This window comes from Strongylocentrotus purpuratus, unplaced genomic scaffold (assembly GCF_000002235.5).
Source record: "Strongylocentrotus purpuratus isolate Spur 01 unplaced genomic scaffold, Spur_5.0 spur5_contig_846, whole genome shotgun sequence".
NCBI lineage: Eukaryota > Metazoa > Echinodermata > Echinoidea > Camarodonta > Strongylocentrotidae > Strongylocentrotus > Strongylocentrotus purpuratus.
The window spans coordinates 881591-893793 of NW_022145553.1; the positions used below are offsets into that span (position 1 = coordinate 881591).

The 12203-nt window shown below is 37.8% G+C and overlaps 1 protein-coding gene across 3 annotated transcripts in view; it reads right to left on the reverse strand.

The window, feature by feature from the left end:
* Positions 1–959: 959 nt before the first annotated feature.
* Positions 960–12203, reverse strand: part of LOC587593 (sorting nexin-13) — a 69187-nt gene continuing 57943 nt past the window's right edge. For all 3 annotated transcript variants that reach the window (XM_011684702.2, XM_030992362.1, XM_011684705.2), the window contains 7 exons: positions 10890–11137; positions 7690–7800; positions 7216–7353; positions 6274–6327; positions 5536–5750; positions 4736–4848; positions 960–3665 (listed from right to left, as the gene is read on the reverse strand). In XM_011684702.2, coding sequence (XP_011683004.1) covers positions 3388–3665; positions 4736–4848; positions 5536–5750; positions 6274–6327; positions 7216–7353; positions 7690–7800; positions 10890–11137 — 1157 coding nt within the window. In that variant the 3' untranslated portion in view covers positions 960–3387. The remainder of the gene's footprint in view (positions 3666–4735; positions 4849–5535; positions 5751–6273; positions 6328–7215; positions 7354–7689; positions 7801–10889; positions 11138–12203) is intronic.

Here is a 12203-nt window from a genome sequence, read left to right on the forward strand (position 1 = left end):
ATTTACATTCAATTCCATCTAGGAAAATATGAAAAGATCAAACATTTAAGGTATATGTACATATGCCTACATGTACCTCTGAACTCTTTTGTTTTTATGGCACAATATATTTTACAGTGTACAACATTTATAATTATCATTATTTTGATATTCCGGTTAAAACTTGAATCACTTTGACAAAAACAAAAAAAGAAAGAAAGAAATTCTCTCCCTATTATTACTTGTTCAGAGACAGGAGAACTTAACTCTGTGTTTAAGTACATGTATATGAGTTATAATCCTTTTTCCTCTAAACAGACAATATCACGATTTCCACTGTTTGGAGCAAGAAGGGCATTAACTCATAGATATTAACACATGAGTTTACACCCTTGTGGCTCCTAACAGAATTTGTTTCAATAGTAGGGAGGTTGAATGGAGACAATTGTAAAAGTATAGAACCAGACTGTTACTGACACACGCAAACATATACACACTCACGCACCCTCATAGACACCAGCTATGGCAGAAAAATAATCCTGATAAGGCAAAGCTCTATGAGAACTGAGGCATGTCCCAGAGCGTACAAACCAAATTTAACTTCTGAAGATAAGATATACAAGTATGATTGAATTGGTGTAAGATTCTTTTCTATGGAGACACTAAATAAAGGCTCATTCAGATAGACAACGTAAACGGCTGCATTTTTGTATTGGCGCAAAACTTTCCCACTTGTTCCAACACACCAAAAAAAAAAAAAAAAAAATCAAAATTGTGTGACTCGGGAAGGTCTATATTCTTTGGAGGACTGTTACTAGTATGCTGTCCATAATATATTTCAAGTAGTGCCCGAAGGGAGAAGGCGCTTAGGAAAAAAACAGAAATTGGCTATGTCACAATCCACTTAGCAAACTGCCAATTTGAGATTTGCAATGGTATAGTAGTCTCATATTACATACATTTATTTCGCACTTTCACCATTCTGTTTCTATTATTTTCCTGCTTTCATACAAATTAATTTAAACCAAGTGTTGGATTGCCCTTTAACTCTGTGTTATAAGCAAAGAGATTTGATCATACACAGGTTTATAGAAGATCCAGCAATGTGATGCCATATTACACATAACATCATCATAATAAAAGAACCTGTAGTAGTTTTGCTGCATCATATCCAGTCAGACCGTGGTGCATATAAGCCAATGAGGCTTACAATTAATATTCATTTAGCATTCTCATCCACGAACTTCACTAATTTGCGAGGGCTGAACTGAGTATAATTTTCAGGGTGATATTGCAGCATGGTGCTTTGATGACGATAGAGAGTGTTATCTTCATTTGTCATGGCAGAGTGCCACACCATCTGATTCTTCATTCCTATACCAAATTTAACATAATACATGAAGTTCAAAGTATTATTTCCACAATATTAATTGACCGTAATTTTGCAACTTTTTTTCATCAGTGATTTTGCATCGTAATTGGTGTTTGTGGTTCCTGACCCAGCTAAAAAAGCAAATTGTATAATTTGAATGGTACACCAGAGAAATTATTCCAGTGAACAAAAATGTCAAATTGAAATTGACGCAAAGTAGGTACCGGTAGTCTTGGAATTTTTGAAGTACAAATTTAGCCTAAAAACGCAAATTATTTAAATTTAAACCGGAATTAAACACTTAAATAATTCTGCGCTGGTGTGTATGTATGCACTCACCAATATAATCATCAAACGTTGTGGATTGACTGTATCTGAACAAGCATCAAGTGTTCTCACCTTGGTCACACTGTCAAACTGAAATTGACTCTAAAGCAACTTGGCCATTATAGGAGTATGTAACTAGAGTAGAGATAGTTACATCAACAAAAATTACACTCGTTCAGATGTCATATTGACGGAGCACTGAAATAGTTCCCTCATTATGCTCTAAGTTTGATCTGGTGTCAGTCTCATTGGTGTGACTGAGGTTTTGCTGTTGTCTCGTTGTCAATAAAATAATGTATTAAATAAAAGAGTATACACAATTAGTATTTCCAATATGACAGAATCCTTCAAAAACAAATCATTGCAACATTTGGTGAAGAGGAAGGGTACTTTACAATGTAGTCTTTGGCATGAAAAACAAATGATGGATAATTCCCCCAAAAGGATCAATTTGCAAAGAATCTTGGAATTTGAATTCTTGAAATCTAGATACAAATTGCCATTACTGTCTTGCCACAGATGCAGTATGTGTAGACTGCAGTTGCTACTGTGATTTCTGGTGCTGTAAAAATTTAAGACCATTTTCTAGACTTTTTTTAATAATGAAGGACATTATGAGGATAAGTTAGTTTTGATATCTCATGATAGAAATTAGAATGATAAAAAGTACATGTAATTCATGATAAAATGGGTGCAATTCAGAATTTTTTTTTTTTTAAATTTATGAATAAAAAGTGTATCCCATACCATATCAAATACAGGTATTTAGAATTTACAATATTATTTGTCCTATATTGTATATTAAGCTTTTAAATGACACCTATGGTGACGAAATCAAGATGAAATTTTAAATTACCTCCAAGATATGTATTTATTTAGAGATCTGTTTTACATTCCTTCAACTGTATACACCTGTATGTTATTCTATTTTACAAGCAGAAATGAAGAATGTCTTGTAACATTCAAAATATTAATGATTGATTGTCAGAGCGGTCCTAGAATCAAATATTAGGTTCAATCAGTAGGGCGACAGTAGCAAACTGCATCTGCATCACATGAAGCCAGAGAGCAACCAAAGAACAACATGGGGGCTGTTTCTCAAACCGGCATAAGTCTTACTTCTTGGACATGCAATTGAAACATCCAGACTTAAAGTGAACCAATCACCAAAACATGTTTTCCTCTTGATGTATTACAGGGGTTCCATATTGCTATGCAATATTCAAAGGACAGTGCATGATCTTCAAATATTACTTCTACAAAGAGGTTTTGCATTTTCGATAAACTCTAAGTAAGTAGTAAAATGCCGTTGAGTACACTATTTCGTGCTCGCATAGAATAAGGTGCGCACAGAACCAGGGCTCCATACAAAGCGTTTTGTGTTACCCTTCATTTTCATCATACTCCTAAACCGTTAACCTATAAAATGCGAGTCAAAATTATTGTTGGTTGACTATACAGTTATGATAAAACATTGATAATTCTCGGTTTCGTTTTTTCTTGGACGCACTGTATATATTTTGGCTAAACACGCATTACCGGTACATTGTTTTAGGTGATTTGAACACTTTAATATGGGATGTCTACGAACTGTGGCAGTTTTGAGAAACTGGACCTTGGTTGCATCTTACACCTTCCAACTTGACATCGCGGAACAGGACTTAAGCTACAGAAATTGGATGTTTGATTCTCGCAGCGTTCACTGTATGTCACCTGACGTCTCTTCGCCTACGCAGCTCCTGATGCTGGTGCTGTGTCGCCCCCTCTTGTTCTAGGAGCTTCTCCTTGCGGGCTCGTATTCGCGGTGACTGGGAGTGGAGTTTGCGGAAGATTTCGCCAAACTTGTTTTCTGGGTAGAGGGTCAGGAGGAGATTCTCGAGGAACACGTAGAAGAGTCGTTTGTTCAGCGTGTGGTTCTGAAGCATGTTAAAGGTTCTCAGCATCCCCCGCCGCGTCGTCTCCGAGCCGATGAAATTCTTCAGGTCATCTGAATTACAAAGGAGACAGAAAAGGTTTTCTTGGTTTAGATCCGAAGAACGATAGTTAACATAATGGGTTCTTACATTTCCTTCTTTTCTAGGTGCTCCTGATATCATCATCCTGGCTTTAGCCAAGCTGCCATACATAGCAAGATAAGCAGTTAACTTAAAGTATGTCCTCAAGCACAATACCCATTTACTACACCCATATTGAAAAAGACAATCATAGACGATATGGCTTTTTTATAAGGTAATCACTGGATCAGGATTCTCCCTCTCAATTTCTAGTGCCTTCCTTGCTTATGGGGGTGGGGGGGGGGGGGGGGTGCTAAAATCAGCATTAAAGGTACTATGTCCCATTTGCAGGCCAAAAAAATGAAAAAATTAAATTCCAACTGCATTTGAAAGATAATACTAATTTAGAACTTCCTTAAAAAAAAAAAGGGGGGGGGGGGGCTTGAAAATGTTTTAAAGTGGAAAAATAACGACTATTAGTTGTCGGATTGACTTAAGAGCTATAGAGCCATTAAGTGATAGTCTGATTTTCAGACCATATTGTACCGAATGGTCGTAAGTTTTATGCTGTGCAAAGATTCAATCAGTTTAATTTTGGCCATTACAAGAAGTGGGTTATTGATGTAGACAAATGTTCATGTACCCTTTACAGCTCATTTTATGTATGCTATTACCAAAGAAAGAAAAAAGGCAAGTCAGTCACTCAATAGTGTCTGACAGTAAAGTCTAGCAAGTAAATGGGTTTCCTTGCATAATTTGAATAATATGACACTGCTAACGTTTAAATTTCACAAATAGGACATACATGACATATTCATAATTCCTGCAAAGTTCTACATAATTTGATGTTGGCTGCAAATGGGACATAGTATCTTTAAGAGGGGAAAATAAAAGTGGTTCCTCCTCCCCCTTTCCTTCTTCTGTGGGATTACAAAATTCATGTCTATGAGCAAAGCATTGGCTTCCCCTTCCTGACAACCTTGAATCCAGCCCTGACAGTAGAGTACATACATGTATATATATTCTCAGTAAAGCATTCCATAGGTATAGCAAGGAATGTTACCTGGCACACTGCCAAATAATTCAGCCTTAGCAGCAACTCTGGTCCTGAGCTTTGTAGCCTCATCTCTGGGTTCAGGGACTTCTGCTAGCACACCACCAGGCCAGAAAGACTCTCTGGTATCAGGATAGAAACAAAGATAGACATAGAGTGACAGCAAGAGACAGAGAGAGAGAGACAGAAAGAATAAGAGAAAAGGAGGAGAGAGGGGGAGGGAGATAGAGAGAGAAGGGGGAAGTTGGTGGGAGGGGGAGAGGCAGAGAGACAGACAGAGATAGGGGAGAACAGAAAGATTAAGAGATCGAAATCAAAACATGTAGTGAGACAAAGAGATAAAAACAGACAGAAAAAAGAGAGAGAGAGAGAAGAGATTGAGAAGAAAGAGGTAAAATCACATGCAAATAAAAAGAGGGAACAAAAGAGTAAAAATAAAAAATTAATATAAATTGTAGAGGCATTCCTGCAAGACATTAACCAATGAAATGTACTTTCTCTTTCAATTGTCATTATTTATCTTTTTGTGAAGGTCAGAGTTTCAACTTTGCGAAGGCACATAATTGCCCCATTTAAGCTTACCCACTCAGCTTCAAGTTGCATTACTGGTTCTACAACACATGCTCCTGTGACAACTAACTCCACAGTCAATATCCTACACCAACATAATTCAAACTTTAAACCCTAGACGAAACACTGTACCTAACCCTAACAATAACCAAAACAATAACCCTAACCATATATATTTTATGAAATCAAGCTTGGAACAAATGTTGCTAGAGCATGAGTAGGATCACTGAATTCCTTACTTGAATCTTTTTACAAGTTCTGCCACATGAGCTGGTGATGTGATTGTCTCCACTCCCTCGATTATCCTGGAGTTGATCTTGGTGCCAAACGCTGCCTTGATGATCTGTCGCAGGAGGGTTTCCACCTGACGACGTAGCCACTGATCACGATTCTTCAGGTCAAAGACTTCATCCACTAGCAGCAGCATGACCCGCAATGGAATGTTGTCATCATCCTGGAAAAGATATCTTTCACAGTTGGTGACTTTTCTCATTTTACCAATCAAATTATTCACATAAATTGATTGAAATTCGCTCTAATCACTGACTTCTAAATAAAAACTCATCATTTAAATTGGTAATTAATACCAACATTATCTTCATCATGAAGGCCTCACAACACTACAATAACAATACAACTTAATCATTCATGATACTTTAGGGGTCCTTTATCAGGAAAATTCCATTTCTATTCCTGTTGTTGTCCCTTTGGGTGTTTCTTCTAAGTTTCTTCTAAAATTGGATGAGATTATCTAATGTGCAATGGGCTTTAAGGATGTCATTTATATCTTTACTACACAGTTATTCACATGACAAGGACAAAACTATCAAAAAGAACAGCCATAATCATTCAAAACCTGTGGCAAACATGGCACCCAAAACTTTGTCCTGCTCCTCTTGGGTATTTAATTGAAATGAATTTCAAAGTAATGAAGCATTTCTAGGATTTGTTCAAGTTGAAGAATGAGATGTACTTACTGCAGAGCTGATTACAGAAGACACTCTACCAATATCTTGCAATTGCTTGGGTGGCTACGAGAGGAAGGAAAACATTTATGATTTAGTTGATTGGCCGCTAGCAGAATGAAAGCAACTGTGATTGAGAACATCATCTTAGTGTTTTTAGATTGTCAATGGGAGAATTCTAAATCAATTTAAGACGATATAATAAATTATACCACCAAACCAACCTTGGTAGACTTCTAATGACTATGCTATTGGGGGTTTATTTCTCCATTCGACATCACTGTTTAATCAATCCTTCTAGCCATTTCTTCACACGCAAGTTAGTGCAATCAATGTAGATTACGCAAGTTTCAACATGTAATGAATGGGAGGCACTCACAGACTTCGTACTAAAGATATCAAATTTGCTGCCAATACGAAATAAAGGGTGATTTTGTAGCATGCAAGTGAAGAAAATCTGCCCAGATATACCTGAAAGAATTTATGCAAGTGCACCTGAATTTTCATATTTTGATACATGCCAAAATTTGCCAAGGTAAATTATACTCCAGAAACTTGGTAGATTTGCAGGAACAAATCACAATTATTTTGTTTGATTGTCATTTTTAGCTCATGTTTTGAAATTGGTAATGGACCTGGTATTTCTCTTCTTAAACTCGCATACTATTTTTAGATTGTAGGATGGTTGGGGGCAAGACTGCATAACACTATCAAAAAGAGATTTTTTTTTTCAACCTTGCCATATCCATACTGTGGGCATTTGGGTGCCGACTCACCGCAAAGGGACATTCCGGAATACTACCTATTCTGACACCATTCTGGAAATAACACTTGATACATGGCCGAAAGTACCGCATTGTACACGCCGCCGGAATTGGGATTAAGAAGACAATGGATTGAGACTGAGGGGAGCATTCCTGAATAGAATGTCTTGCTTGGAAATCATCAGCTTACCTTGAAGACTTTATTCATGGTGTCGGACATCTTATCTGATACCATGGTAACGCCATCAGCAAGATTCCCTGGGAGGACTTTGACTGTGTGGGCCACGTTGCGAACGCCAGTCTTCAAAGGGTTAACAAAATGGTCCATCTACATGGATGACAAATGAAAATGGGTGGAATTGGTTAACAATTACAAAATTATTCAGTTGTCCAAAGGTTGAGAAAAACATTGCTAAGTCAAAGGGGTAAAAAATGCTCCATCAACATACAGGTGTCAATGAGAACAGGGGAAAATGATAACAGTAGTATTAGACAATTATTGTAGTCCTGATGACTAAAAAGGACAATATATTGTCAAACCAAATATATTCACTAATTTTTACAAGTAATCTAGATTGTCATGTTGCAAGGTAATGGAGTCAACAGAAACAGCCTGCAATAGTCAAATGAATGATATAGTCTCAATGAATTCTGTTAACCTTACCCGTCTTGCCAATAGACCTTTGCCCCTATGATAGACTCCCGGCTCCAGGAAATTACAGATAATGCTCTGTAGACCAGGATTAGTGGTCAGCACATCTTGATTTAGAAGAGTCTGGAACAAACAAAATTGGCATAACAAATGTAATGGTGACTGACAGGTGATCGAATGCAACCTCAATAGGTTGTATGAAAATTAAGAAAACAACCACAAGTGATTAGCAATTACAAGACTAAATATGGAAAATACAATTGATTATGCTGTATAATTTTAATATAATATGATTTTCATGTATTATATATATACTAGCAGGACCCGCGGAAATCCGCGGGATTCTAGAGGGGGCGGGGGGTGTAAATAGATATATAGAGAATGTCGAAATTAAAACCACCAAGAACGTTATTTGCCATTTAGGCCATTAAAAAATATACATGTTTAGCGTCCCCGCCCGCTTCCTTTTTGGGGGCCGCCTCCTATTTTTTTTTTTTTGATTTTTGATTTGATTTTTTTTTTTTTTTTTTTTTTTTTTTTTTTTTTTTTAAAGAAAAAAAACATCTTCCCCGCCTGCTTCCTTTTTGGGGGCCACCTCCTATTTTTTTTATTTTTTTTATTTATTTATTTATTTTTTTTTTTTGAAAGAAAAAAAACATGAAAAGCACTGCTAAAATGTATTTCTGATTTTAAAAAAGAAAAAAAAAAAAATTGTCGGCCGCCATCTTGAAAAATAGCCCGAATGTCAGGGAAAATGTACGGAGCGGCCATTTTGAAAGAAAGAAAAAAAAAAAAGCGCCTCCTCCTTCCCATTTTTCAAAAAAACAGGACGCTATAAGCATGTTTTTTTTTAATTTGGCCTTATATTAAATTTTAAAAAACAATCCAACTGTACCGGTAGTTATTCTTTAAGCCACTGGAACTGCGTAGAGTTCCGTAGTGTGGCGTACCGACTACGCAGAAATTAGGCTGCGTATTAATGGGAAAATAGTCCCTGCGCAGGTTATGCGTAGGCTGGCGTACAGGTTTGCTTATGGTTGCTTACTGTGTGGAAAGCTTTTACTGCTTAGTCAATCTGGCGTAGGGTAGCGTACTGTTGCGTAAAAAGGCGGACTTTCTGCGTAAAAAGGCGTAATTTCTGCGTCAAGTTTCTACGCCAAAAGTACGCAAAAAAAATTAAACATGTTGAATTGTTTTCGTTCACCTTGCGTACCCCTTTCCGTCCCTCAGCATATAGTAACGTAGGCCAGCGTAGTTGGTACGCAACACTACGCAACTCTACGTATTGACCCCACGCCAATTAGTGACCCGCAAGTGTCACAAATAAAGTATTAAAAATATGCTCATCTGACCCTAATTAAACGCCTAAAACCCCCGAGCTTTCGGGGGTTAATGGCCCCTTGAAACCCGTGGACCCCACGCCTATATTATATATACACTCAACTCACTGCGATCTGATCTCTCCCCCCCCCCCCCAACTTTGAAGAACGTAACCTCCGAGCTTTTGGGGGTTTATGGCCCCTTGAAACCCGTGGACCCCACGCCTATATTATATATACATGCAACTCAGGACCTGTGGAAATCTGCGGGATTCTAGAGGGGGGCGCAGGCAAAAAATTAAGTTTTTCATTTCGGGGGCTCCATTTCAAATTTTTGGGAAATTTTCGGGGGCTCTTTTTTCTGGGGCTACTTTTTCATTAATTCATATAAGGATAGGCCTGCACTTTGTTGAGATTTGTTTAGTAGGCTATTAGGTTTCAAGCTTCCTACTTCATAATTGCCTATTTAAAAAAAAAAACATTTTTCTAGTTCAGTAACTAAGTTTTCATGCATTGATTTGATGCAAGAACTGTAACATAATAGACCCTAGATTGTGATTATTTCTGACCATGAATTTCGATAATCATTTTTCAAAGTAAAATTTTCACAGGAAAATCAAACAGTCTTTTAAAAACGTAGACATTAGAGTCTAGTAATACTTGTACTAATTCTAAGCTCAGGTTTCGTAAATCTATTCACGAAACTATATTGAAATCGCGGCAATAATGATGCAAACCAACAGATAACAATTTCAAAGTGTCAAATCTCTTCGACTCGAATTCAACTCACACACTTTCAACTGCAACTCAGCTCATCTCACACACACTACACAGTGGCAATGCACTGTCAGTTACGGTGATTTTGTCTGATTTTCTTTACTTTGAAGAAATGATTATCAAAATTACGTAAACATGGCGAGAACATCACAAAATAGGCTTTAATTTCATACCTCTATTTATGGAAACTTTATAATATCGCAGCAATCGTGAATTCGTGATGGAAATTGATTGCAGTTTCGCGATGTTCAGTGGTTCATGCCATGGTCTAGATTCAGCTTCTACCGAAACAAAATCGACCGCCAAAAACTCGAGCCCTACGCTCCGTCTCGATCTCGCAACTGCGAAAATGTACGTGTTTTGGCGTACTTGCGTGCGACATGGTAAGCCAGGTAAGGTATGGAATATGGTTCGAGTTTTTTTTACGACCGATTTTTGTGTATACAATTTTATACGGATAGTCATCGGTCGTGTGTCAATGTTGAATATCCATGAGGTATCTCTGTCGTCACGCATATCCTGCATTATGCATATCGTGTCTTTTTTCACCCTGGACGTCGACACGGAGGAGGACCTCGGGCGGAGTATAGCCAATTCCACAGAGTAAACTCTCCCGCAGACGATGGCACCGGGCACGGGTATCCCGAGGGGAGGGTTCAGGAGGAGATAGCTGCACCAACTTGGGTCGGCGATCTCATTAAAAAACAATAGAATACAAAGGCTCGCCGAGACGTCGCGCCCCCCGCGGAGCCTTAGCGTATTATTATTATAGATATAGTAAAGGAGATAATGAACATTGTCGAGCGTGTGTGCAGCGCTTTGTAACTGCAAGGAAAAGGTGCTATATCAAATACCTTTTGGATTGGATTGGATAATGAACACAGTCTCCTGTTAATTGGCTTTCGAATGGCGACATTCAAATTCAAGTGTAAATAATCATATCTGATTGGTAAAGCTCTCTCAAAAAATTATTGAAACCCAATCATAAACTGCATTATATTTGAGTTGTCTTGATGATATGAATTACAGATTAGTTATAATTATAAATTACTTGCAATCACCATAACCTATTTTCCTGCTCCAGTATGCTTGTAATTGCAAAAATGGGATTCAGACCTGAATATATTGCGTGAGTGACTTTGCCCTCTTCTCTAAGAAGCTCTTATTGGTGTTCTTGAAAGCACGTTTCGCCGGCAGGAGTAGAGTTCGAAGCGACTCGTATTTTTCCGCCAGGCACATATGAAGGTCATGGAAGTCGCTGTATCGCCTGAAGACGTCCCAGATCTCTGTCACACCCTGACTGTCTGTTCTTGTAACGTGGATTGCGTAGACAGCATAGGACTTGCCTTTCTCTTTAACAATACCTACAGGCCCAAGAGAAATGGAAATAAGAAAGCATGATTAAACAAGAAAAAATATTAGGAAGAAGTACAGATGCTTTAAGTTACATTAATCAACAAAAAAGCAGCAATTTAATGGTGCAAATAAACATAAATATTTTAGACATTCCAGATCTCGGTCATGCCCTGACTGTCCGTTCTCATGACATGGATTGCATAGAAAGCATAAGACTGGCCTTTCTCTTTCGACAATACCTGAAGACACAACAGAAATAAGATTAGGTAGTTCTAAATAAGAAAATACTTTCTGAAGTAGTACAGGTGGCTTAAATTAGAATATTTGATGAAGATGAAAATGTCCAAGAGCTCTGTCTCGCTCTGGCTCTCTGTTATCTTAACATGAATAGCGTAGGCAGCGTAGGACTTGGCTTTCTCTTTCACAATACCAGAGAGTGAAAGGAATTGTGAATATGTTGGGATTTTCAGGAAGATTAATTTGAGTTGTTACAAATACAATGATTCCAAACCCCAGAATACTCAGTTTGATATACATGTATTTACTTCATAGAGACCAATTCATGGGAACTTTTAGACAGTTTCTTCAACAATTTAACCACAAGACATTGGAACCATTGACTTACATGAACGAAATTTATCGCACAACTACATTTTTATAGGATTTGGGTGGTTCCTCTATAAACTCTAGGGCAATTAAGTTGTCAACAAATTAAAATCACATAAGCATGGGTTCTCTCATGGGGAATTTGACACAATTTCGGTATTTACCCGGTTGACAGATGTTATTAATCACCAGGAGCAGTCTTTACTTTTTACAACCCACAGGTCTTATGTAAATACTGCTCCCTCCTCCATTCATCCAGGATGGTAAAGGTATCCTCACTGCACATTTCCCTCACCCAAAGACTCTCCGAAAGACTGGAGGTCTTTCTTGCTGGGACATCCAATTTGTTGTGTGCAAGACTTGAACACCCATTAATGGTATTTCCACCAAATCCGATGTCAGTGAATTATGACCTCCTGCACAAGGAAACTGCCTACTATATTCCTTTTACTTCCATAAACACCCATG